Source organism: Pocillopora damicornis, chromosome 5 (genome assembly GCF_964200805.1).
Source record: "Pocillopora damicornis chromosome 5, jaPocDami1.2, whole genome shotgun sequence".
NCBI lineage: Eukaryota > Metazoa > Cnidaria > Anthozoa > Scleractinia > Pocilloporidae > Pocillopora > Pocillopora damicornis.
In genome coordinates, this window is record NC_142674.1 from 24,480,255 (window position 1) to 24,505,524 (window position 25,270).

General features: G+C 39.3%; 1 protein-coding gene across 2 annotated transcripts in view; it reads left to right on the plus strand.

Annotated features, from left to right (window-relative positions):
• The window catches only part of LOC149046105 (uncharacterized), a 33,587-nt gene extending 9,065 nt beyond the window's left edge, over window positions 1-24,522 (plus strand). Inside the window, exons 5-33 of one of the 2 annotated variants that reach the window (XM_089206403.1) lie at window positions 1,137-1,385; window positions 2,199-2,393; window positions 2,921-3,112; window positions 3,410-3,610; window positions 4,492-4,740; window positions 5,178-5,372; window positions 5,603-5,794; window positions 6,257-6,445; window positions 6,646-6,891; window positions 7,521-7,712; window positions 8,285-8,482; window positions 8,859-9,107; window positions 9,390-9,635; window positions 10,247-10,435; window positions 11,019-11,258; window positions 11,875-11,940; window positions 12,503-12,736; window positions 13,268-13,429; window positions 14,210-14,371; window positions 14,900-15,061; window positions 15,535-17,072; window positions 17,326-18,190; window positions 18,625-19,251; window positions 19,992-20,231; window positions 20,543-20,734; window positions 21,253-21,720; window positions 22,017-22,181; window positions 22,833-22,938; window positions 23,433-24,522. In XM_089206403.1, the coding sequence (XP_089062529.1) occupies window positions 1,137-1,385; window positions 2,199-2,393; window positions 2,921-3,112; window positions 3,410-3,610; window positions 4,492-4,740; window positions 5,178-5,372; window positions 5,603-5,794; window positions 6,257-6,445; window positions 6,646-6,891; window positions 7,521-7,712; window positions 8,285-8,482; window positions 8,859-9,107; window positions 9,390-9,635; window positions 10,247-10,435; window positions 11,019-11,258; window positions 11,875-11,940; window positions 12,503-12,736; window positions 13,268-13,429; window positions 14,210-14,371; window positions 14,900-15,061; window positions 15,535-17,072; window positions 17,326-18,190; window positions 18,625-19,251; window positions 19,992-20,231; window positions 20,543-20,734; window positions 21,253-21,720; window positions 22,017-22,181; window positions 22,833-22,938; window positions 23,433-23,739 (8,516 nt within the window). In that variant the 3' untranslated portion in view covers window positions 23,740-24,522. The remainder of the gene's footprint in view (window positions 1-1,136; window positions 1,386-2,198; window positions 2,394-2,920; window positions 3,113-3,409; window positions 3,611-4,491; window positions 4,741-5,177; window positions 5,373-5,602; window positions 5,795-6,256; window positions 6,446-6,645; window positions 6,892-7,520; window positions 7,713-8,284; window positions 8,483-8,858; window positions 9,108-9,389; window positions 9,636-10,246; window positions 10,436-11,018; window positions 11,259-11,874; window positions 11,941-12,502; window positions 12,737-13,267; window positions 13,430-14,209; window positions 14,372-14,899; window positions 15,062-15,534; window positions 17,073-17,325; window positions 18,191-18,624; window positions 19,252-19,991; window positions 20,232-20,542; window positions 20,735-21,252; window positions 21,721-22,016; window positions 22,182-22,832; window positions 22,939-23,432) is intronic. The other variant, XM_089206404.1, reaches the window with a different exon arrangement.
• Window positions 24,523-25,270: the final 748 nt, after the last annotated feature.

Consider the following 25,270-nt stretch of genomic DNA (forward strand, 5'->3'; position numbering starts at 1 on the left):
GGATTTGTCACAAGTGGGTAACTTATGGAATGACAAGTGTTTAGCACATAATTGCAAGGGATTCTGGGTTAAAAATGTCATAAAAGAGTTAGGCCTGTTCCAAACGTCGTGCTACTGCCGTGCCGAACTCAAATGAATTTGGCTCGGCAGTGGCACGACGATAGCCCGGCAGCGGTTTCAAACGTCGAACCTAATGCAGTCAAGCCAAATTCAAAAGACAAAACAAACCATCCATCCAGCGGTATCGCCCCATCCAAAATGGCGGAGGGAAACCTTAACGAAGAGCGCGAGAAGTTTGTTTTGTTTAAGACAATTTTAAATGCCAGAAGGCAACGCAGGCGAATGCAACAGTCCATATTGAATACTGTTATTGCAAGGAGAGGATTACTTTTGAAAGTTTTTTCATTTATTCTTCTTCTGGTTTCCCTTGAAGAGAGCCAGCAAGTTACTGTATTACGATCGTGCGTTTCCAAACCCTAACCCTAAGCAATTTATTGTCACCGTCGGATTCCTCTTCTCTCAAGCTTTCGGGCAAAACGGGTAGATTTGTCTTTTTTTTATTAGTGCGCATGCGTAATAGTATGCAAATAATGCAAAATCCGTTAAATTAATTTATGAATTGAGTTCGGCGCGACAGTAGCACAACGTTTGAAACCAAGTCGTGCTACTGCCGTGCGGCACGGCAAGGCCTGCCGCGCTAAGTAGTCGTGCCGAACCTAATTCAGCCGTGCCGCGCTTAATGGTTTCAAACGGCGTGCTACTGCCGTGCTTAAATCGAAATTACTATTTCATTTGAGTTCGGCACGGCAGTAGCACGACGTTTGGAACAGGCCTTATTAAAATGAATGATTGGTCTCTCTTCTGTTATATCTTCGCGGGTTTTGTGTCAACGTGTCTTGAGTCAATTTTGCATTTACGCTTAACCGATGATGGACACCCACTGAAACGATTTAGCGAAGCCTCGTATCTTATTTCCAAGACGTTTGGATCAGAATGGGAAGGGTTGGTAGATTATCTGTTTTTTACTTAATAAAGGACAAGGTCCAAAATGTTTGATTAAAAGTGCAACTTACACCAAACGGGGTTCATTGCAAGTTCAAAAATTACTTTTCAAATTTTTGGCTGTTCTCTCATAGATTATGAAGCCCCTTCATTTGGTGAAACATGCCCATCTGCACGAAGTGTTTTTGCTGACGAAGGAAAAACGTCGGCCACAATAAGCTGGGAACCAGTCATAGCCACTGATAATGATCAGGCCATCGTGTCTGTGTCTCCTCAAGTGACATCTCCGCACATATTTTCGGAGGGGAACCATTCGATAACCTTCACTGCCACAGATCTATCTGGGAACGCGAAGTTTTGTCACTTTCAAGTTAATGTTCAAGGTATTTGTGGGCTCCATGCCAAAATCAGAATTTAGCTGACATACTGAATCTTACGTAAGTGCATAATTAGTTGGGTAATTTCTCCTTTGTTATATCTGGATCACGGCAATTAAAAATTTGATATTGTCAGGACACTGTTTACGTTGAGTCTAGATAAGCTAATTGAGGATTATCTTGCCATTCAAGGCTGGAGTAGGCTGGGTGTCTCCGTATGATCTTCTCTTAGCACCATCGTATTGAACGTATGTCACTTGTGACGACTTTTAATGATAAATTTTTTGAAATGTAAAGAATCGTCGCGATACCTTTCACAACTATTCGTTTGCATCAGCTCACAAATGGTGTCGTATTTTGGATTCAGACTAGAGAGCTTTTCTGTGTTTTATTTGACTGATATTCAATAAAACGATAAACTAAGAGGAAAACTGCTAGAAAAAAACAACGACAATAAAGGATGACTTCCCTTTCCCTTTTTCAAACTTGTTTGGAAAGGGAAACTACCTTAAGCGCAATAGTAGGTTAGGTTGCTAAAGTCTACTAAGTCGTTTTTTGAGGATGGTGCAGTTTTTTTAGGACTTACTATGGATATTTACTTTCCACATTTTACTAAAAGAAGCACCCATTTAATGCTTATATTTTACCGACTTCCCTTTGCTACTTCCACTTCGATGCTGCCTTGTATTCGTACATGCAAATTCTCATGAGCAACTACTGACTGGGTCTCAAAGGAATTCCATTTAGTTTCTACACTTGATTGAGAGAAACAATCTCTCTGAGCCTTTTTTTTACTAGCTCTCTTTTTATTACTTTTAGTACTTCGATGCCCCGTTCTACTCGCCCCTGCAAACGGAAGACTGGAGAATGCCGCCTGTGGAAACTTATTCGGCAGCACCTGCCGCTTGACGTGTAATAAAGGATACGAAATAAAAGGAACTGAGGAAAGAAAATGTGAGAAAAAACCTGGGACGAATACAGTGCACTGGACGGGAAATGGTACTCACTGTGAAGGTAGAAAAACATATGACTTCATTGTTCAGTCAACTGAAACAGAATGCGGAGAAATGTGGTTCTCGGCCATCACCATCATAAAAGGCTGTCTATCAAGGTGAAAAGTCGAAAGAGACGATATTTATAAGGATGACAACGACGATGGCGACAAGAACGACAACTATGATAATTGAGAACAATTCTCAACTGTCCAATAAAAACAAATTAAATAAGACGTTGCTGTACCACCAGCATAAAGTGCGATTTTTTTAAAAAGAATACGTTTCAGTTGTGCACGTTTAATAATAAAAAGATAAAAAGGCCAATACAGAGCAGGGTGTAAGGAATCGGGCGGGCACCGGGCACGAGAAAAGAACGTCAGAAAAGAACGTAAGAAAACACGAATACATATGGCATGAAAGAAGAAATTGGAATATACTCTGAACACTATATAATGAAAAATACACCAAATTTCAACCGAATCCTGGAATTTCGTCTTCGATTTTGAATGAAAAATGTCCCTTGATTAATCCAGTTTTTCATTGCAGCTCTTCAATGCTCTGCTCTGGATAATCCAGGTAACGCAGTCAAATCAGGTTATGGTTGTACTGGCGCATCCTCTATCTATGGTACTTCCTGTTTCTTTTCTTGCATGATGGGATACCACGCTGTGGGCGGATCGCTGAAACGAACATGTCTGCTGAATGGGAAATGGAGTGGAACCAAGCTTCAGTGCGAAGGTAAAAAAGGGATGATTCCTTGAATTGAGAAATCTCATTTCGTGTATTTTTCTGGTAGCGGGGCTGACGTAGTTGTGAGAGGACTCACATTACATTCCACCACCGTGGCTTGGGGTCGATTCCCCGACCTGGCGCAAATGTGGATTGAGTTTTTTGATGGTCCTTGCTCCGAGGGTTCTTCTCCAGGTCCTCCGGTTTTCCTCACTCCGCAAAAACCAACATTCCAAATTCCTGGTCGACCTAAGAAAATAACCTATGACGCATCCATGTTAACAAACCACTTATTTTTTATTCTAGCTATCACCTGCCCACCGTTTTCCATTCAATCAGAAGGACTAATTATCGGCCCGGCATCCTGTACCAATGCAACTGCTGTTCTAAATTATAACTCAGAGTGCTGGTTCTCCTGTAAGAGTGGATATCTACAGGGTGGGCCTGGAATCAAGACTTGCAATCAGAACAACGATTGGTCTCCTCTAGGAAATCCTTCTTGTAAAGGTTTGTCTTAATTACCAATTTTCTTTCAAAGGTGAACACAATTTAACGACCTTCGACAAGATATTTTAACCAACATTGTGCAACAGTGCACTCATATCAGTTCCAGTGTAACGAGCTTGGAGTAAAGTAAATGCCAAAGACGACAAAAAAGAGTCATTCTTAAATATTCTGACTACAATAAACATACATACAACATGCAAATTTCAACAAAGGAGAAACAAACCTGTTTATTGCTACTATTCCTTTTTTTCGCGGGGCAGCAGTTTGTTGAATACCCTCTCCAATTAAAGGAAAATCTTAAACCATCGAGTTCCTCTATGATAATTGATCACTTTGAGAGTCGAGCAGCATGCAAAACTGAAATCAAACAGTTTTATTTGAATACCAACAACTGCATTGCGAAAAAATAATATTCTTTTCAAGGATCAATATCAGTATCTGGGCAACTTCCCACCTACCACTCCCCTAACCCGACATTAAGCCTAACTTGTCATTAATTGACTGTTGTTGAGTTAGGGGAGGGGTAGGTGGGAAGTTGCCCAGATACTGACATTGATCCCTATTCAAAAGCCAATAGCCTTTCGGGGTCTAATTCAAAATTAACATTTAGAAATAACTTTGCACCGAACAATTTCTTCAGAGTAAATTTTGCCTATAAACCTAAAAAACGGGAAAATCTATCAGCGACTATAAAACTACTTGATAGCACACTAGGCTAAACGGAGAGTTTTTTCATAACTCTTGTGCATTAAGTAGTTTTCTCCCTTTTTGAGGAAGCTACGTTAGCTCACCTGAAGTTGACTCCACGTGTTATTCGATACTCTATTTTTATAGTTGTCTCTCTCAAATTTGTTTATGTTTTATTATGAACTGTTTTTCAGATGTTTCCGCGCCAGTCTTTGCAGACTGCCCCGCCAACACTGTCATCACTGCTGATAGAGGTGAAACGTCAGCCCAAGTGACTTGGGTCCATCCGACGTGTACAGACAACTCTGGCCTTGTTCCAAACATTACACAGTTTGGAAAACAACCTGGGAACACATTTTCCGCTGGGGAACACAATATACGATACTTAGCATCTGATAGATCAGGGAACATTGCCGAATGCAGATTCAAGATTTTTGTTCAAGGTAAATGTTTCTCAAAATGGGCAGATGTCACAATGATCCCTGATATGGTTAAAATTGTCAGCCCTGTGGTCTGTTATGTGTTGATAATAACAAAAATATTAAATTTAAAAAGCTGAGAAAAGAGAGAAAGTATCACTTTAATCGCTCCAGTAAACCCCAGTTTTAAGACACCTACCGCTTTTTTTACCTTAACCACTCAGCAGAAAAATGCCAAGTGGGAAAAAATTTACTTACTAGCAGGGGAAATTTTAATAATGTAAATGTGAAAGAGTGGTACTTTTTTTACGTTGAGAGTATATATGTAGTAATACTTTAAATCTATGAGAAAAAAGGAAGGCACGCAATAAAGGCGACAGACGAGGCGCACGTCTCGATATTATCTTTGTGTTCGCGCCTGCCCTTCTTTCTACCCTACGCTGTTTGTTTCTTTGTTTTAGTTTTGCGGTGTTCACATAAACTACAAGCTCCAGCGGGAGGAGGCTCGCTTTGCACCAAGGGTAATCAGTATGGATCCAAATGTTCCTTCGCTTGTCACATTGGACACAAGATGATAGGCTCTGCCCTCCGGGTGTGTGAGAAGGACCCGGTGACTTCTTTGGGTTTCTGGACAGGAAACGAGACAAAATGTGATTGTAAGTCAAATTCCAAAATTATCTTTCTTTCCGTTCGCTTTAATCCCTTCCTCCATCCCAAGAAAATGGCCACTTTCTTAAAATGGTCGGAACATTTTTTTACTACCACATAACTTTGCAAAATCACGTTTGCAAAAAGCACGTTGCAAGTTGAAGCGAATCATCTATAGTCCAAGAAATTTAGATATAAGAAAGTCAAAAAGTTTACTCTGACCATATACTTTTTTTAGTGATCAGGTGCCCGCGTCTAATTCCTCCCGACCACAGTACACAATATGGATGTTGGCGTGGCTCTGTGGATAACACTTATGGTGACAAATGTTTGTTGTACTGTGACGTCGGGTACCAGCGTGTAAATGGTTCCACCGAGAGAATCTGTCAAGCTAATGGTACATGGTCTGGAGAAGAGCCCTTCTGTGAGGGTAAGGGTGTGGAGGGGGGGGGGACATGAGGGGCAGTGCAAATTGATAAACTCACATGATTTAATTTGATTTATAAGAACATTGACAGATGTTTAAAAAAAAGCTTTTGTTTGTCTCGTGCGCTTTAATCGATTAATTCTGCTATGGAAGACAAAACCATTCCGCTATCAGTAATCATGCCAACAAAAAAAGATAAATAGCCAAAAATATAATAAGCAAACAATTAATTTTTATCCTTTTGCTCATTTTTCTCATTTTATTTTATTTATCAATAGAGAGACAGTGTCCTCCGTATCGTAATTGAAGCGATTACAAGGTCTCTAAAGTCTCTCAAACAAGATAACTCACTCCATAATTCTATTTGTCATACATGAAAACCAGAGTGGTTTATAAACAGCAAAGTTCTGATGCTATTTTCTAGTATTGAAAATGATGTTGACTTACTGAATATTCTTCTCCTAGCTGTCCGCTGTAAGTCTTTACAAGCTCCAAAGGATGGCGATATCTCTCCAAGTTCTTGCACATCGTCTCCGGAGTACGACACTACTTGTCTTTTCTCTTGCCGAAAAGGCTACAGACTGCATGGAGAACCAATAGCAACTTGCCTTGGAGATGGAAGATGGTCAAGAAACGCCACTGCAATGTGCAGAGGTTAGATAGCAAGATCATGGAAAACTTTGGCGGCTTAGAAAATAATACAAGTTGTGATCTTTTTAGGTGCTCTCACATATGTATAAAAAAAAACCAATCACAACAACAACGATAACAACAAAAAAAAATATGCCAAAAAAAGAGGGGAGAAGGTCAGCGCTCAAAAATTATTTTTAATTTTAATTTAATTCTATCTGCAGACGTGGAAAGCCCTTCGTTTGGCTTTACCTGCCCAAGCCATATCAACTCGTACGCAGACAAGGAAAGAAATTACACGCAAGTGTCCTGGCCTCCTGTTATTGCCACTGACAACTCTGGTCTGGCACCGACTGTGACTTCGAGAGGTGTGCAAGTCATATACTATAATGGGAAGCACGAGGTCACTTACAACGCCTCTGATGTAGCAGGAAATTTCAAGATCTGCAAGTTTCACATCACCGTTGAAAGTAAGCTATTTTAAGCTTTCCCGTGTGATAGTAGAGTCCTAAAAAAATGGTTAGCGATCTTGATGTATCATCGTCAATTTGTTTTTAACAAACACAAACGCAGTAAGACAGTATTGATAGCAGAAAATGGTTTATGATATGATTGCTTCCGAACTGATCAAGACGATCACAGACTTGAATACAGATTAGTTTGTTATTATCAGAAAGATAATGTAATATGAATCAAGTTCATAAAATCTATGAAGTCGAACAATTGAAATGAGAGTTTGTAAATAATTCTTCCTTTTGCGGTAAGTGTTTTCTCTTCCAAAGGGTAACATATGAATTTTATCAGCGTTTACCAAGGAATCTCTCTAGTATTTATGTTATTTAGCAGAAATACTCAAATTAATCGGCAATTGTTAAAACTACCCTTAACGCTTATTTTTGTCTTTTTGTTTCAAAAGGAAATGATTGGGTGATATGTTCTGTTTTCGACCTTGGTTACCGGGTACAAATTATATGTTAACTTTGAATGCATTCCCATCCGTTTCCTGTCCCAACAACAATAGAAAATTGTATGTAAATTGAGGACATGCCCAAACCAAACGATCTATATTACATTCCCTAAGATTTCTTCCTTTTTCCAGTCTTTAGATGTCAGACACTGCTACCTCCGCTTGAAGGATCCTTTTTGGGAGATTGTGACAACATTTATGGTTCGACGTGCAAAGTGGCTTGTAAAGATGGTTACAACCTTGATGGGTCTAGCGTCCTCACTTGCCTCAGGAAACCAGGTCACATAACAGGATATTGGAACGGTTCTTTCCCAGTCTGCCAGGGTAAATGATAAGCCTATTCCGTTATATGACAAAAAGGTTATTACGTTTTATTGATATCATTCGAATGAACATCAAATGAGCATCAGATATCAAGGTGGACAGACACAATCCTTTTAAATCTGACGGAAGACTGACTACACCTCGGATTATGTAGCGTTAATCGTTTTCAGTTTTGGACACAGCAACCTTAGCACAACTAATTAATATTGGCCGAAGCACTGCCTTTCAAAAGGAGAATAAATCATACTGCGTAAAATTTAAAAACGTCCAGTTTGTAAATGAAAACTTTCTCGAAAATTAATGCTTGTCAGTAATTTTGGAGTTACGCGGAATCAATCAAAATTACATAGGATGAAACCAAAGAGGTCAAATGGAATCTACTGAGAAAGAGAATATTTATCTAAATGCAATGAAATGCGTGGAGTGAACGAACATCAAGATGAAAAACTCAAACTTTAACCCACGATGTTTTCAAATTTTAGAATGTCCCTGATGATTGACTTTTTTTCTACTATTTTAATCGAAAAACATATAATAAATTCCAAAACATCATTTGCATTGATTTTTCTTAGTACGGAGATGTCCTTCTCTGAGTTCTCCAAGGTACGGCTTTATTTACCCCCGTATGTGCAAGTCGTCTCCAGTCAGCGGTACAGCCTGCTACTTCGAATGCAGGAATGGTTTCCTTGAAAATGGTGGAGAAACTGTGGTCTATTGTGAGAACGATGGAAAATGGAGCAAAAACATATCTTCGATATTAAAATGTCTTGGTAAGCTACTTAGATTTTTGGTTGAGGAACTGCCATGGCGCCATTGCCGTAACTGATCTTGCTTTACCCTGAGGTGATTCGTAGAATTTATTGAATCTGGCTTGGTATGTGTAGAAGACAGCAAATGGATTCCATTTTGCCATGTAATATTTCAGTAATAGATCACAGACGAAGTAAAAATGTGATTCTTTTTTGTTGAAAGCAAAACTTTTTTGAAAGTGACGCCAAAATAAAATATTCGTCTATCCCTCAAATAGATCATAAGTAATAACCAATAAAACTGCGAATAGGAAACACTTTATAAGTAGGAAAAGGTCACACTCAGATGTCGTTTACTTGTTGCCAAATATCAGTCGTCTGTTGCATATTTTTGCAGATGTGTCACCACCTGTATTTAGGAATTGTCCCTCAGACATTCGTGTAAACCTCAACGCAAATTCAACAGCAGTGGCAAACTGGACTGCTCCAGTTGCATTGGACGACAGCAACGTGGTACCGCAACTGACAGTCTTCCCTCAGGGCATTAAGCCGCCTCACGTGATCAATGAGACACTTCTGGTTGAGTACACGGCCAAGGATCCAAGCGGCAACGTAGTCAAATGCTCTTTTAGAATAATCCCAGAAGGTAAACAATCTCCTGAATAAGATTTACTTGTGTGTATTAAGCATTTTCGTGGTTTTCTTGGCTTTCAAAATTGCCTTAGTCTTCTGCTCACAACCCTATTCAATGTGTTTGGAATTGAAATCTTTCGTCCTGCCCACCAGAAACCTCCAGAATAGAACCAAGAACAAGAAACCGCTCCATCTGCGTAATCTTACTGTGCAAATCGTCTTGTTCCTACTGAAGGACTCTACGTAACTCATAAAAGCAAAAGGTTGATGTATGGTTTTATGTTCAATTCCCTAGATAATTCGGGTCCTGTGGTCGTTTTCTGCCCTCCAAGTCAAAACATCACATCGGAAAAACGAAAAATAAGCGTAACATGGCCAGAGCCTCAGTTTAAAGACAATAGCAACAGCCCGCTACAAATAACGTGCAGTCGCAAAAGTGGCACTGTCTTCTACTGGGGAAGCTATACAGTACACTGTATGGCATATGATAACAACCCCAACAACAAGCCAGGAGTCTGCAAATTTGAGCTTACCATAAGACGTAAGTACCAAATACGATCCTTGCCTGTTGGTATACAATTTTTATATTTAAGCTACTGGTTACTAGAAAAGCGTTTTTGTTTTCATCAGAAACTTCCTCAATGGCATCAGCTTAATAATTAAAATCCTATTGTTCACTCTCTTTGTGACTCCAGGTTAAGAAACAAATTATTATACCATTATTTTAAGTTATGGTTAGGTATTTTTATGATGCCTCGGCACTATGGATTAGCAAACAAAGTGAGCACTTTTGATAACTCTTGGAAGAAGAAGAAAGGTGAAAACTTTGCTATTTGTAGATTTGATTGGAAGAGAACAAAATCCGTAGAGAAAACTGAAAATATATGCAGTTTAAACAGTTTATTTTATCATTATCGCTAACTTGCGTGGTTAAAGATCAAACACGTTTCATAGGTACTTAAAGCACTCTCTTAAGAGAGAACTTGGAGGTAACAACATAACATTCCAAGACTTTATGTAACTGCCAAACAATCCCCCCCCCTTTTTTTCGGTTTAAGGCCTTTTTTGCTTGAGCCGTAATTGCTACCAAAAGATAAAGGAAAAAGAAAGAAAGTTAATCAAAAATAAGTAACTGTCCATTTCCTTTCCCAGCAAAAAAATGCAATGAAATGAAACCTCCGATCAATGGTGCTGCCTCTTGTGATGACTGGATGTTCGGAAGGCTATGTACACCGAGTTGTAATAGAAAATTTGATTTTAGCGAGCCTTTGTTGAACAGCGTTTGGACTTGTGGAGGATCTGGTACCTGGACTCCTGGGTATCGTTGGCCAGACTGCACAGGTAAGCAGCATATGCTAAAAAAAAATATAGAAAAATAAACAAATAAATAAAAAAGAGGAAAAGCCGAATATAATCCAAAAGAACTTATGGAGCAGCTCACAGTAACTGCAGACTAAACATTCTCCCAAAGTCTGATATGGAGAAATAAACATGTCGTTGGGGCTCGAGAGTACTTTGGTGGTACCAATATAACTTATATTGGCCCGCATTAGTCCATATAACACTCCAAAGAGGGAAGAACGTTGTCTCTGAGTAGAAAAGTGATTCGTTTGCGTGAATGACAGGAGCATACCATTTATCGCTCGTCATTCCTTGAAAGGACCGGATATACTAACACTAGTAGAGTCTTACCGTTCAATCCGCAATCCCTCCATCAAAGTGCCGACGTTTCGGGCGTTAGCCCTTCGTCAAAGCGAACGCACGAAACGTCAGCTTTTGAACTCTTTACGGTGGCCAAGGTACGTTATCAATGCATTTGATAATGCAAAATTACCGAATATGTGTTACAATTTGTCTCAAACGAGTATTCCGACGAACAGAGTGCCATTCGTTGTGTAATGGTTTGTTTCTTAAACCTTTGCAGAAAAATCTCATCCCAATAGAGTAAGAATGGCAATGGACTTACACTACTATGATGGAGATTGTAGCACAAACGAAACCCAGACTCAAATAAAGGAACTATTTATAAAGATTATCAACACGTCTGCTTTCCGTCAAGCCTGTCAAGATCCATCTTTCAGAGATAAGTGTAAAGCTGAGAACGTTGTGGTCACGTGCGGGGAGGTCGACGAGTCTGTTGGCAATAGAAAAAGGCGTTCGACAGGTAAGTCATGGAACTCTTTCAGGAAGGCGCTTTTAAATTTTGTTCTTTTGTATGATGTTTACCTCCTCGTCATGCATAACAACAATGACATTGTCACTCTTAAGGGAGGCTTAGAAAGCCTATTTGAATGCACGTTACTATGCCAACCATATCCAAAGGCGAAAGATCATCGAGGTAAATGGCATTAATATTAATTCTCTGTCAAACTCAGTGGGTATTCAAAAGATGTTGAGAGATTGCTTCAAATTTTTGTCAAAATCCATGATAATCTCTACGGAATAGGATCCTTTGGGAATGACAAAAGCTCTCATAGGAAGATATGATCAAGATCCTACAAATCGGATTGTGTCTTTATTCTGAGAATAGAAAAGTGGGAATTACATCTCATCGTTCGGTTGGCGCAAACTTGGCTTCTAACAATCAAAAGAAGATAATCTAAGTTATTTTTAAACCTTATCGGCGATTTTCTTTAGCTTGAAACTTGTGGTTAAGCATCTGCAGGAGACAGAAACATACATCTTTTCCAAATAATTCTCCTAGAGAGGTGCATATTTTATTTAATATATCTAATAAGTCAAAAGGAGCTTGAAAGCAATTTAACGTGTGAAATCAACAGGTGATAACGAACATTTCAGAAAAAGGCGATCTGTTCTACAAACAACAGTCACCGTCGAGATCATTGGTAAGTCCATAGACGTTATTCACCAGCAATATTCCACTGAGGCATGTGCAAATTTTTATGTATTATATCAAATCATGTTGTGTGACACGATGTGATGTAATATGATGTGATATAATGTTATATCCGATGTGATGTGATAAGTTGTGATGCGGAGAACGGTGCAATGAGATGTGATGTGACATAAAGTGACGTAATGCGATGCACGAGGTGACGTGATGAGACGTGATGTGATGTGATGTGATATGGTATGATGTAATTTGAAATGCTATGTGACATGATGTAATTAAATGTGATGCAATGTAATGTTATGTCCGATGCAATATGATGACATGTGATATGGAGAATGATGTAATGAGATGTGATGTGATTTGATGTGACATGATGTGATGCAATGTGCTATTGTGATATGTTGCACGAGGTGACGTGATAAGATGTGATGTGGTGTGAAGACTGAGTGAGGGAGGGGTCGATTATTTATTTAGTTTGGTTTTTCACGCTGATGTGATTTAGGGTTTTAGGAGTGGAAGAATGCAAAGTAATTTGAATATTTTATCTCTCGCAGTTGAGCTTGATGGAGTTGAAGGAAACGACACCAGCGAAGATTACATAATGATTGGAGAGGAAGGAATGAAAGTTGCCCACAATATTAGCAATCTGATTAAACAAGCAGCTCAAAATGGCAGCCTTCGGTTCTCAGTCAATAGCTCAGAGTTTGTCCCTGACATAAAAACGCTCAACATCTCCGACCCTCAGCAGCTTTGTTATACTGGGCAGATTTACAGGAATGGATATTGTCGTAAGTCTCGTGCGATTATAATATGGTATCATTTAATGTTTCAGTTGGGGACTTTGACACAATTACCAAGGCCTGAGAAGTTAACTAAAAGTTATAACAATCTGAATTTATCAATTTAGTTGATAAAGTAAATTGGCCATCATAAAGATTTTAAAAGCTGAGGTTGCAAGCGATAGCCCTTCACCAATCCCTCTGACGAAGGGCTAACGGTCTAAATAAATCTTGTAAAATCAAATTATCTTGTAATAATCCCCAAAGAAGCAGCACCCTAATTTCCCCGGGAACTTATCACCTTTATTCATCTAAAAGTTATGATGGTAACTTGTGCTCAAATTTCACCTTTGCTTGATACCTTGAGATGTTGTGTTTTACCAGAGATGATTGCCTTCAGCGTAAGATATTAGAGTTTGTTATAAAGCCCATCATTGTTTGTTACTGGATTCTATAAATGAACGAACAACCCTCTTACTGCGTAATTCCATTGATGATGGAAAAGATTCCAATCTATGATGTCATACTTTCGTCTCTCAGTTAACTGTAGCTCTGGAACGTTTTTGAACCAAACGACTGCAAAATGCCAAGATTGTCCTCACGGAACATATCAGGACTCTGAAGGAGAACAACAATGTCTGTCCTGCCCATCAGGAACCTCCACTGTAGAATCGAGGACAGCAAACCGCTCCAGTTGTTTTGGTAATCATTAATTGTTCTTTTTAAGAGCCACCCTAAGATGTTGGTATTCAAATCTGCAGTTTAGTTTGTTAATATCAACTAGGACCAAAATAGCAGCTACTAACCTGAGAAGAATCACATGTCTCGGCCAAGGGAGTCATCAGATACTTAATAGCATCTCTCGTAAGTCTCGTTCACAAATTGAGGTGTCAATAGTGGCATTCCATCGCAGAGGGTTTCTCAACAGCCTGCTAACGAGTTACATCAGTGCAATAGAAGAAAGTTCTAAACAATTATTAGATAAGGTTTTTGTGATATCCAGAGTAATCAAGGTCGAGGACGGGGGTTATCAGCCGAAGCCGAAGGCTCAGGCTGACAACCCTTGCCGCTATCATTTAAGTTTGTTGTGCGCTATCCCTTAAATTTTGTTGATTTTCTTAATTTCTTTACAAGCGGTCGCAGCTCTATTTCAAATTAACTACCAGGGTGACTTTGATCATGGCTCCTTTCAGTTTTCATTCTTTTTTTTTAGAATGATTGAACTTTGAGCAAGCACACAACTTTTAAAACTTTTGCTTGCGCCGTTTAATGTGTATTTGTCGATTGATCTGATTCAATTCAGCAGGTTCCCAGTGCCTTCAAGTAATTCTATGTAAATTTATAACGGCGTTTGATATAAACTGTTAGGCTTAATTTCAAGTGTTAATATTACTGATAATTACAGGAATAGTTATATCATTATATGATGGCAATAAATATCAATATTATCATTATCATTAATTGCTTCAATTTTTCGTTAAGCCTATTGCAAAGCTGGTACCTACTCCCCCACGGGTCTTGAACCATGTTTCCCATGCGACAAGGGCTCTTACCAAAACAAGAATGGGCAGAAAAATTGCTTGCCATGCGCAGCAAACCAGACGACGTCATCTGAAGGTTCCAATAGCTCTTTGCTGTGTGGAGGTATTTCTAAGAAGTGATTGATTTGTGTGTGCTGATTCAAGGTTTCTGTAATGTTATCGCTTTAGATGGAATTCTATGTTTCAACCTAAATGCTTGCCTTAAGATTTTTCATTGTAAAATCAACTAATTTTACGGTGATTATTTCGCAGAATTCTCACGCCAGAGGACTGATTTTATGATTTAATTTTGCCGCAGGTTATAAACCTTGGTTACCCTAATCAAGCTCTTTTTAGGAAGAAAGTGCTCCATCTTCCACTCACATCTTTTTCTTTTACTCCTGATCATAAAAGTAGGAAACGGTGTCATAAAAATGCTGCATTTTTTTTATTAACCCAGATGTCTTGCAACCCCCATTCTCAGTTATCTCTCGCGAATCTTAAGTTTCTTTCAATTCTCCAGAAATCCCCTTCTCTTTTGAGTACATCCACCCTACCGGATAGAGTGCTACCTCCATAACTTAACGACCTGAACAAAGGTAACGATCATCAAAATCTCACCTAATCATTTATGTTCACTTCCTTCTCACAGAACCTTGCCACCCTGGCTCGTTTTCCCCCAGTGGATTGGCACCGTGCTCTTTATGCGACCAGCGTTCTTTCCAGCCGCGTAATGAAAGTCGGATTTGTTTTCCATGCCCAGGAACCACTATAACAGTATCTCCCGGATCAAAGACCGCACAAGATTGCATAGGTGAGATGACATAAGAGGAATTAGGTTTCTGTATTTTTTTAATCATTTTAACCTGCAAAATTGAAGATTACACGCGATTAATAATGGTAAAAGGAGCGAGTGAAGTCCATTCGGTTTGTAATCGTACGAGTGATTTACAAAAGAAGTTGGAAGCCGAAAGAGGTGATGCGGCTTAGCGAAAATTGAAATAATTTATGGATCAAGATGCCAACACCCGTTAACCATTATGAAAAGAGACAAATTGTGTAAATAATATATAAAGACATGTTTAACACCTCTCTCATAGAGGCAAATAATTAGAAAAACTAGATATAAAATATTAATTCTTTCAAGACAAAACTTTATCGCTAGAAATTAACAGACATGTATCTGAAAAAACTTACAAAAAAAATTATGATCTACCCATGCTACTTAAAAATTCATTTTCAAAATTAAGTAATTTCTGTTTCCTTGTGCTTGTCATGTTTCCATAGAAATCAACGAATGCGAATCAGACCCTTGTAACAACAATTCAACATGTACAGACCTCATCGGTGACTACCTGTGCTCTTGTACCTCCGGTTACACTGGAAAGCAGTGTGAGACCAACATTGATGAGTGTCAAGACCAACCTTGTTTCCATAACGGCACATGCCACGACCTTCTTAACAATTACACCTGCAATTGCACGCAAGGTTTTCGTGGAATTAACTGCGAAATGGATATCAACGAATGTGATTCGTCACCATGCGCCAACAATGCTTCCTGCCAGGATCTCCTCGGAGGATTCAAATGCCAGTGTGAACCTGGTTACACTGGCAAGCTCTGCGATACTGATATCGATGATTGTCTTATTTCCCCTTGTCAGAATGGAGCTACTTGCCGAGACGGCTTCAATAGCTACGAATGTGTCTGTGCTCTGGGATACCAAGGGGATAACTGTCAAGAGAATATTGATGACTGTGCAAGCAATTCTTGTCAGAACGGAGGCCAATGCCTCGACGGTATTGGCAGCTATCTGTGTATTTGTCCAAAGGGATTTACTGGTAGTATTTGTGAGATAGACATTAACGAATGTGTGACAGCAGACTGCAAAAACAACGCTACTTGTATTGACGAGATAGACGGATACTTTTGCCAGTGCGAGAAAGGATTTTCTGGAAAGACGTGCGAGATTGAAATTGACGAGTGTTTCTCCAATCCATGCAAGAACCAAGCGCAATGCATGGATATGATTAATGGGTATACATGTGACTGTCAAGATGGTTTCGATGGTTTGCATTGTGAGAACAACATCGACGACTGTGCTTCAATTCCTTGCTCAAACAATGGCATCTGTCGCGATGGTATTAACAATTTCACCTGCGTATGTCCGTCTGGTTTTACGGGTGCGCTGTGCAACGTGGACATTGACTATTGCACCTCCAAGCCTTGCTATAATAACGGTTCATGTTTTGATGACAACACATCTTTTAAGTGCCAGTGTCCCGATGGTTTTGAAGGGGAGCACTGCGAAATCAATGTGGACGATTGCAAAAATTCTACCTGCATGAACAACAGCACTTGCATTGACGGCATAGATGAGTATGAATGCGCATGTTCTGAAGGTTTCGTTGGCATCAGCTGCAAAATAAATGTTGATGACTGTGCGGGAAACCCATGCGTCAACGAAGGAACATGCACAGACCTGATAAACGACTACCAATGCAACTGCAAGTTGGGTTACACAGGGAAAAACTGCAGTGTGGACATCGACGAATGCACAAGTTCTCCTTGTAACAACAATGCTACGTGCATCGACCAGGTGCATAGTTACATCTGCCTCTGTAATGTTGGATTCAGTGGATCCCATTGTGAAGTTGATGTAGACGAGTGTGGAGCAAACTATTGTAGTAATGGATCCACCTGTATAGACGACGTAAACGGCTATAGCTGTAAATGTGCCCCAGGCTTCTCTGGTGACGATTGTAGCACGGAGATTGACGAATGTGCATCTTTTCCATGTGACTATGGTGGGACATGTTATGATCAGGTACTTCACGACACATTATACGACTTGGTTCCGTTGAGCTATACATATACGAATTCAATACGATCTCCGGACACAGCATCATACAATACACACAAAAATAACATAGGATACGTAGTAAATTCACAATTTTTTTCACCGAGGAAAGATTTTCCCCGTGGTTAAGTAACCGCTGTTCTTTATCTTGATCAGTTAATGAAAATCAGTAATATTTTATCAAATTAATGTTTAAAGGTTTAAATTTTATACTTCTCAGGTTAATGGCTTCCTATGTTTCTGCAAACCTGGATTTACAGGCGATCGGTGTAATGTGAATATAGATGAATGCGTCTTCAGTCCATGTCAAAACAATGGCACGTGCATGGATCGTGTGGCAAACTTCTCTTGCCAGTGTCCAGTAGGATTTAATGGATCCCAGTGTGAAAACGCCATTGACTATTGTTCCGATTCGGGTAATTGCACTGTAAATGGGCAATGTGTAAATTCTCGAACAGATTTCTATTGCAACTGCAGTAGTGGGTATTTCGGGAAATACTGCGAGTTTGAAATCGACGAATGCTTAGCAAAACCCTGTTTCAACAACGCTACCTGCCGTGACGCCATTGGTGACTTCTCTTGCTCCTGTTTAGACGGATACACAGGGAAGCTCTGTGAACTGAACATTGATGATTGTAGGAACAATTCTTGTCAGAACAACGCGACTTGTGTTGACCGTACCCTTGGGTATTCCTGTCTCTGTGCCGAAGGTTACAATGGGACCCACTGCCAAACAGAAATCAATGAATGCGAATCCAATCCATGTTTAAACAATGGCTCATGCATTGACCTGACTCCTGGGTACAAGTGCGACTGCTTTGACAAATTCATCGGGGAAAACTGTGAAAACTTGACGGATCTCTGTTTATCTGCGCCTTGTCGAAATGGAGGTAGATGCAAAACTGAAAGCGCTGGGGAATACTTCTCCTGTACGTGTCCAGCTGGTTTTACAGGAAAAACTTGCGAAGTTAACATCGATGACTGCGTTTCGAGTCCTTGTATGCCAAACTCCTATTGTCAAGACCAGGTTAACGGGTATGCATGTGAATGCTTCCCTTCTTTCATGGGAGATCGCTGTGATATCTGTGAGTATCAATCATCGGTATACTGTTTTATAAGACGATTAATGCAGAAACATCAAGGTAAAGCAAACCAAAAGAACTAATAGCAACTTTGCATGGAGGCAGGGGGGTAGCAATTCTGAAAAAAAGAGAAAGGTTTTATTCGAAATAAAATCAAAACTCATGCGTAGTGCCATACGAAACATCAACTTGGGGTGTACAGAACATGTAACTTTCTCTCCGCTGCCGAATAGCTACAACGGAAAACATCATTTGTTAAGTTCATCAAAACAGTATTTAAAGGGTTAAAACGTAGAACCCTTTCCCGGGTGACAGTTATTCGATCCAGGTTGACGTTTAATAGATCGAACGTGTTTCAATAAACGTGAAGAAATCTCTCCTCTTAATTAGTTTTCAAACATATATGTCTTATTCTCAAACCGAGCTTTACGTTTCAGTTCTGGGCAGCAATTTTGATCTGAAATTTGCGCGGAAAAGTAAGGACGACATGGTCCTTCTGTCAGACGGTAAAAGTATTCCCAGCATGAGGTCGTTTACAATCGCCCTTTTTGTCCGTGTGGACTCAAGATTCCAGTCAGGGACATTGTTTAGTTATAGTGTTCCCCAGCAGTCGCAGGACATCATAGTACTATCGTTTACAGAGTCTGAAATCCTCCTGGAAATCAAAGATAAAGTAATAAAGACGAGTTTCAGGCTGCTGGATGATCGTTGGCATTATGTGGGAGTTGTTTGGAATGGAATCACTGGAGATACTTTCGTGTACGTGGATGGACCAGAGAGAGAACATTCCAAGGATGTAAACACCGGAAGTATTATAATGGGAGGTGGTTGGATCGTACTGGGGCAGCGATATCTCGCAGATGGACAGAATCCGACTGAATCGACGGCTTTCCTGGGAACTCTGCACCAAGTTAGCCTATGGGATGTGCCAGCATCAGCAGACCACATGTGGAATGCCGCACACAACTGCACCTGGCCCATTGCAGGAAGTGTGCGAGCATGGAGCAGCTTCTTGCTTGGGATAAAAGGAGAAGTAGAGAAGAGGTTTATGACGCAATGTAAAGGTATACAGTCTGCTAAACATTCAATATTTTCTAGAGACGCTTTTGTACGCAAAGCTCTGGATCCCGAGGCCAAAGTTCGATACTCGACCGGAGTTAATGTTTTTCTTGAGTAAGGCTCCTCCTTCTCTTCAGGAAAACCTGATGAAATGCAAAGGGAAATGGCTCACGTTATTAACTCAGTAGATAATGCTAAAATACTAAATACCTTATGCTGTTTACTAAATTATTAAAGAATGACTTTGCAAAGCAAAAGTTGACAAGAAATGGTAGGAGCAGACTAACTTAGTACTAGTTGTTAGAAAAAAGGTTATTAGACCAAGTCTAAACGTTTGTCTCGAGCTTAGTAAGCTAAATACCTACTCCTGCCAAACACAGACAAGCTAACACTCTAACACGTAAAATATATTTATGGAATCTGAATTTGAAGCTTCTGTCCCTAAAAAGTTATAGTCGTCTGCTCCTAGGAATTCATTCTAAACTTAATTTTCTCTTTACTGCGAATTCGAGAGTCAAAGATTGCTCTAACAGCTCTACAAGTCAGGTGGGCTTGCAGGGTTGATTTCAGAATTCTATCATTTTAGTCTGCAGCTGAATAACTGGTTCATCGCGATGATTTCTGTAACCTCTATTTTTATTTAAATATTTCTCTTTAATTATCGCGGATGAGATTTTTATTCAAACTTTTTTTAGGATCAACCTATCGGTTGAAATCGTTTATTTTCTTTCTTCTTTACCGGTAGCTTTGGACGATTGCACAACAAATTGCTCCCACTTTCTCCATTGTGAGGCTCGTGAAGCACGTTACCACTGCGAGTGTCAGCCTGGGTTTTCAGGTCCAAACTGCAATATCGACATCGATGATTGCATTTCCAATCCCTGCGTCAATGGAAAGTGTGTAGATGGTGTAAACCGATACGACTGTGAATGCGATAACGGGTATTATGGCACTGACTGCAAGCAGAAAATCATCGAGGAAAAAGGTGAATATGCTCTCAAAGACACGAAACTGAACAGGTTTTCCGAAGTGATTGTAGAATAAAGAGTCGATAAGATGTTTTAGTCCGTTGAATAAATACACTAAAATGGTTAATGAAGGTAAATATTTGTCTTTTGACGTATCTATGCTGATATTGTTCTGAAGATTCACTAACACCAAACTTGCAGTAAGTGCATTTGATAAAGAATTGCTGTTAAATGACTAGTGCTTCTGGTCAAACTATTTGAGCCCTACACATTCCGCACGTTTCTAAGGAAATATAAACTTTAAAACAAATTTCGCCCTTTTTCGTAGTTTGCCCAAAACTGGAGAAACCCAGGAATGGTCAAACGAAGTGTCGAAAGCTATCTGGAAAACTATTGTGTATCATGTCTTGTGATGAAGGACACGCATTTAATTCCGGGGCAATTACAATGTATGGCTGTGGGCCAGATACAGAATGGAAATGGAATGGAAAAGATGATCTTGGGATACCCTCTTGCACAAGTAAGGAAAGCGTCCTTTGAACTGTTTTTTAGAGTCATGTGTTATCTACATTTGCGCTGAAATTCTTTTCTTGTTTAAGACCTATCTAATACCGAGAAAGCAATTCCTTCATTTCATTAAACAAACAAGTTTCTAATTTATCTGATTAACTTGTTTGGCTGGTGTTTATGAGCAAGCGAATTCAGAGTAGGAAAATATCCAAGAGTAAGATAAATAATTTTCTTATTTGTTTTAACGATGACTACAGTCGAGAAAATATAAACTATAAACAATAATAACGGTAATAATAATAATAACAATAATAATAATAATGATTTAATATCTTGTTATAGTAATGATGATTTGACATGGTAAGGCAGCATGTTTATTGTGGTCTGCGTCTTATAAAATAAATAAGACTTTCACAGAAAATGAACTCAACGTCTCTCATTGCGAATTGCAAGAGATGAGTTAACGAATCGATATTCCACTCACTCTAACAACATCACTTTTTTTTTGCTTTCTTCATTTTCACACAGGTGAAGCTGCTCCCAAGGAAATAGAACATCACTTTTCTGTAAGGTTTAGTGGGATTAATTGTGGGAACATAAAAACCCACAAAGATTTACTCAAAGCTGTTAAAAAAGCTGTCAATGAAACGCTTTCAACAATCTCAGGATGCCACGCTTGCCAATTGACAAAGCTTACCGTTCCTGGATGTGAATTGGCGGAGAGGAAGAGGAAAAGGCGAGCAGTCAGCCATGCAATGGAGGTTCTTTTCTCATTGATGGTGAGAGAAGCTCTTGGTAGTAACTCATTGAGCGAAGATGTTCAAGAGAAGAGTGAAGCGGTCCTGTTTCAGATGAAGTACGCTGTTGCCACAGGACAATTCAGGATAAACGTGTATGGAATGAACAGTACCGCTGAGAGATCTTCACTACAGCATCTCTCCTCTAGTGTCACTTGCAGTGCAGGATATGTCACAAGCAGCAATGGAAAAAGATGTGGTGAGTGTTGCATCTGCTTTGGTTATGTTACTTTTCAGATTAACTGGATTAAAAAACTTACTGGTTAAGGAACTCGTGCTATCCTCTCAACCAATCAGTATTGACGCTGAAACGTAATCGTTACTTTAAGAGGCTGCGCTTTCCCTCGCTGGTGACCAGTCTCTTATAGTTAATTTCATCCCTCGCTAGCTGTTTTGCTCTTATTGGCTGTGATGTTTTCCTTGGGATAGCACTCTGCTGCGTGAATACTTCGGACGTCTTTGCGAATTCGTGGCCATTCTTTTGATTTTCAACAGTGGCATGCCCAGTGGGAACGTATTACGATAAAAACGGCTTCAACTGTACGTTGTGTGGTAAAGGTAGTTATCAGGACAAGGAAGGTCAGAACAGTTGCGAAAAGTGTGACCAAGGAAAATCAACGGACACTAATGGAGCTGCTTCGAGTGAAGACTGTGTTAGAGGTATGACCAGCTAATGAAATTTCGAAAGTCTTTTTCAAACATAGATAATAGACTGCTATAAAGATAACAATTAGATCAGAATAACTATCGATCAAACATTACATCGTTCTGCAGGATTCAATCAATGAATATCATTAACAGTTAAGAACCCACGCCTAATCCAACAAGAACATTGCGCGATTATTTTGCTTTTAACACAGTGAAGGTTTTTTGGCAGAACAGGTCTTAGAGAACACGAATATTACCTCGATAAGCTTTCTAGATCTCGTTTTCGTTCTGAAACGTCAACTAAAAAAAGGGATATGTTATTGACAACCATAATGCTCATGTTTGAAATTGGAAAATTCGGGGAAAATTTTGTCACATACAGACGAACTTTGCCAGATGACTCGACAATGAAACTGGGAAGGGTGCAAGTGACGTTCGTTCTGGCGAAATATTCTGAGAAAGATTCCTTGAACGATTCCGTCGTCAATTTATGTAACACAGCCTCCAACAAAAAATCCTTTACGATAGCGTACAGTATGTAAAGGGAAACATGATTCTCTCCATTCCTTCCATTTTAAACAGTAAAGTTGATGAAAATCTTGTCACCCTCTTCCTAGCCCCCCTTTAGCCGTAGTTGACATGACTGTCTCTGTTGGTCAACAGAACCTATCTCTATCAAAGAAGATACTGCCACTGGCGTCATCGTCGGAGTTGTAGTTATGATTGTTTTGGTTGCCTTGGCTGCAGCAGGTTTCTATTATTACTGCAGGTGCGTTCTTCTCAATAAACGATGACTCTTTGAAATAGGTGTCTTTGGCTGGTGAAATCACACGAGGATAAAATTATGAAGATGTTACACTATTTTTTTGGAAAAAATGCACTACCTAAATGATTTACTATTACTACTTTATAAAGCAAAATAAAACAGCCAAAAACGAATCACTTGTTTAAATAGACCAATCAAATTGCAGTAAAATGAAAAAAAATTTTAAACTATCTACCATCAGCCTACTACTGGTTAAAACAAAACATTTATACCACCTAAAAAAATCCTGTTTTTGAGCAACTGAAAGATACGATTTCAAAATGGGTATAATATAGTGGTAATGGATCTGAGTGAAGTGCAATTTTTGTCTAAAATAATTGTGATTTCAAATCACACTTTTTCTGCACACTCTTATGATTTGGAAATGACGCACATGATTTAAGACGAAATTGCACTCGACTTAGTTCAGAAACCATCATCTCTTTAATTCTTAATAGATCGCCCTATGGGTGTAGTGGCAAACCAAAAAGGGGAAGTGAATCACGTATGTTCGAGGAAAGTACCCAACGGGGAGAATTTAACGAAGCATTCGAGGCGAACTCCACAGAAGACAGAGCTCGAGATGAACAAGAAATGCAATCTCTAGGAAGTGATTCCTCAATGATATCAGACCATACTTATAGCGAGATATCAGAAGTAGGAACATATGAGAATGCCAACGTCGGTCGTCAGAGGGACAATCAATCTCAACCTCCAACTTATCGTAACTACGCTTCGCCTTATGCTGTTTCTAGGATCGTTTAAATTCTTCCCTCCTCACTTCGAAGCATTTAATGTGGTCTGCAAACTTGATCATCCATGTATATGGCATTACATCCGATTGAAGACGACTATCCAATTAAACAGTCTGATTACAACTATAGGGAATAACGAAGGAATTGCGACGCAATAACTTGACGAAGTCTTCGTAGTCCTGATAAGCTGACAGAAAGGTTTTTTGAGGCATTTATGTCTTTGCAACTAAAGCTAAGACAACATAATCACTGTAGAAAATATTCAATGCTCTAGAAATGTTTTGATGACTAGGGCTTCTTAGCTTGAAAACCCATGATTAAAACTAATACTAAGATCGCCTTCTGGCACTTTCCTTGTTTAGCAGCATTGCAGTGAGAATTAATCAAGACCTTTGAATCGGTTGAGCGATCTTCAACCCTTTACACTTGCCTATCAACCTTCCTTTTTTCAAATTAAAAAGCAGCTATTGTTCTCTAGATAGCTTGAGGAAAGCTTGTGTTGTATGAATTTGAGTAATGATAGGTAGTATGCTAACAAAATATCTAAATTTTGACGGGTCATGGACACATTAAAAAGTTATGGTGTGCATTATAGAAACAGAAAAAGTTGTGTGTGTTTTTTTTTCCTCCATGTAGCCCTAGTTTTTTAACGAATGTGATAAATCAAAATTATTATGAATCTGTTCGTGTACTTCAGGAGTTATGATTTTGATTCAAATTTAATATCTAAGCGTTACTTAGGTGAGTCGTTACTTATTTCATAAATATTATGAATAAAGGTTTTGAAACAGCATTGATGTATATTTCCTTGCCTCTTTCGATGTTCACGGCATCTCGTGCCTCTTGTGGAAAGCTGTGCTCTCCTGACGTTTGCGTTATCGGAAACTCCTATTTTTTCGCAAATTGGAGGAACGCGCAGCGCGATCACATGGGAAATCACATGCATCAAAGGTCAATAAAAATTCAACCATTCCGAATGGTCAGAGTTAAAATCCCTCAGTGTGCAGTTTAAAAAAAATTGATATATGTTTACTTTTTGCACAGGCTAACAAACTTTGAAATATATGCGTTTTTTCATACGTGTACTCAATAACGTCACTAGTAAATACTTGGTTCACGCCTTTTCACTTCTACGCCGTTACTAAATTCGGCTGATATCCGTGAATTCAGTAAGCGCTCTTCTACCACCCTCAAATTCACTCTTCTTGCAAAGCGCCTGCTTCCAAGCACATGTTCATCTTCTGTTTGCGATGTGCTTAATTTTGATTTATTAAAATCATCGTTCTTGAAGTAATTTTGTTTTTTTCTTCGCAATCTAAAATATACGTCGGAATTCCTTTCTGAATCGAGATCAAGACAGGCCGGGTATGACAAAGTCAGCCGTGCAGCGAATTAAAAAGTGTTTGTCTGGCATAGTGAAGTGTGAAAATGGCATTTCTCTTGGTCCGTAACATTTACACGTAGAGATTCCTCCTAACCGAGAGGGAGTAGTCTTTAACAGATGCAGCAGGCATTCCACAACACATGTAAGTCACTTTCCA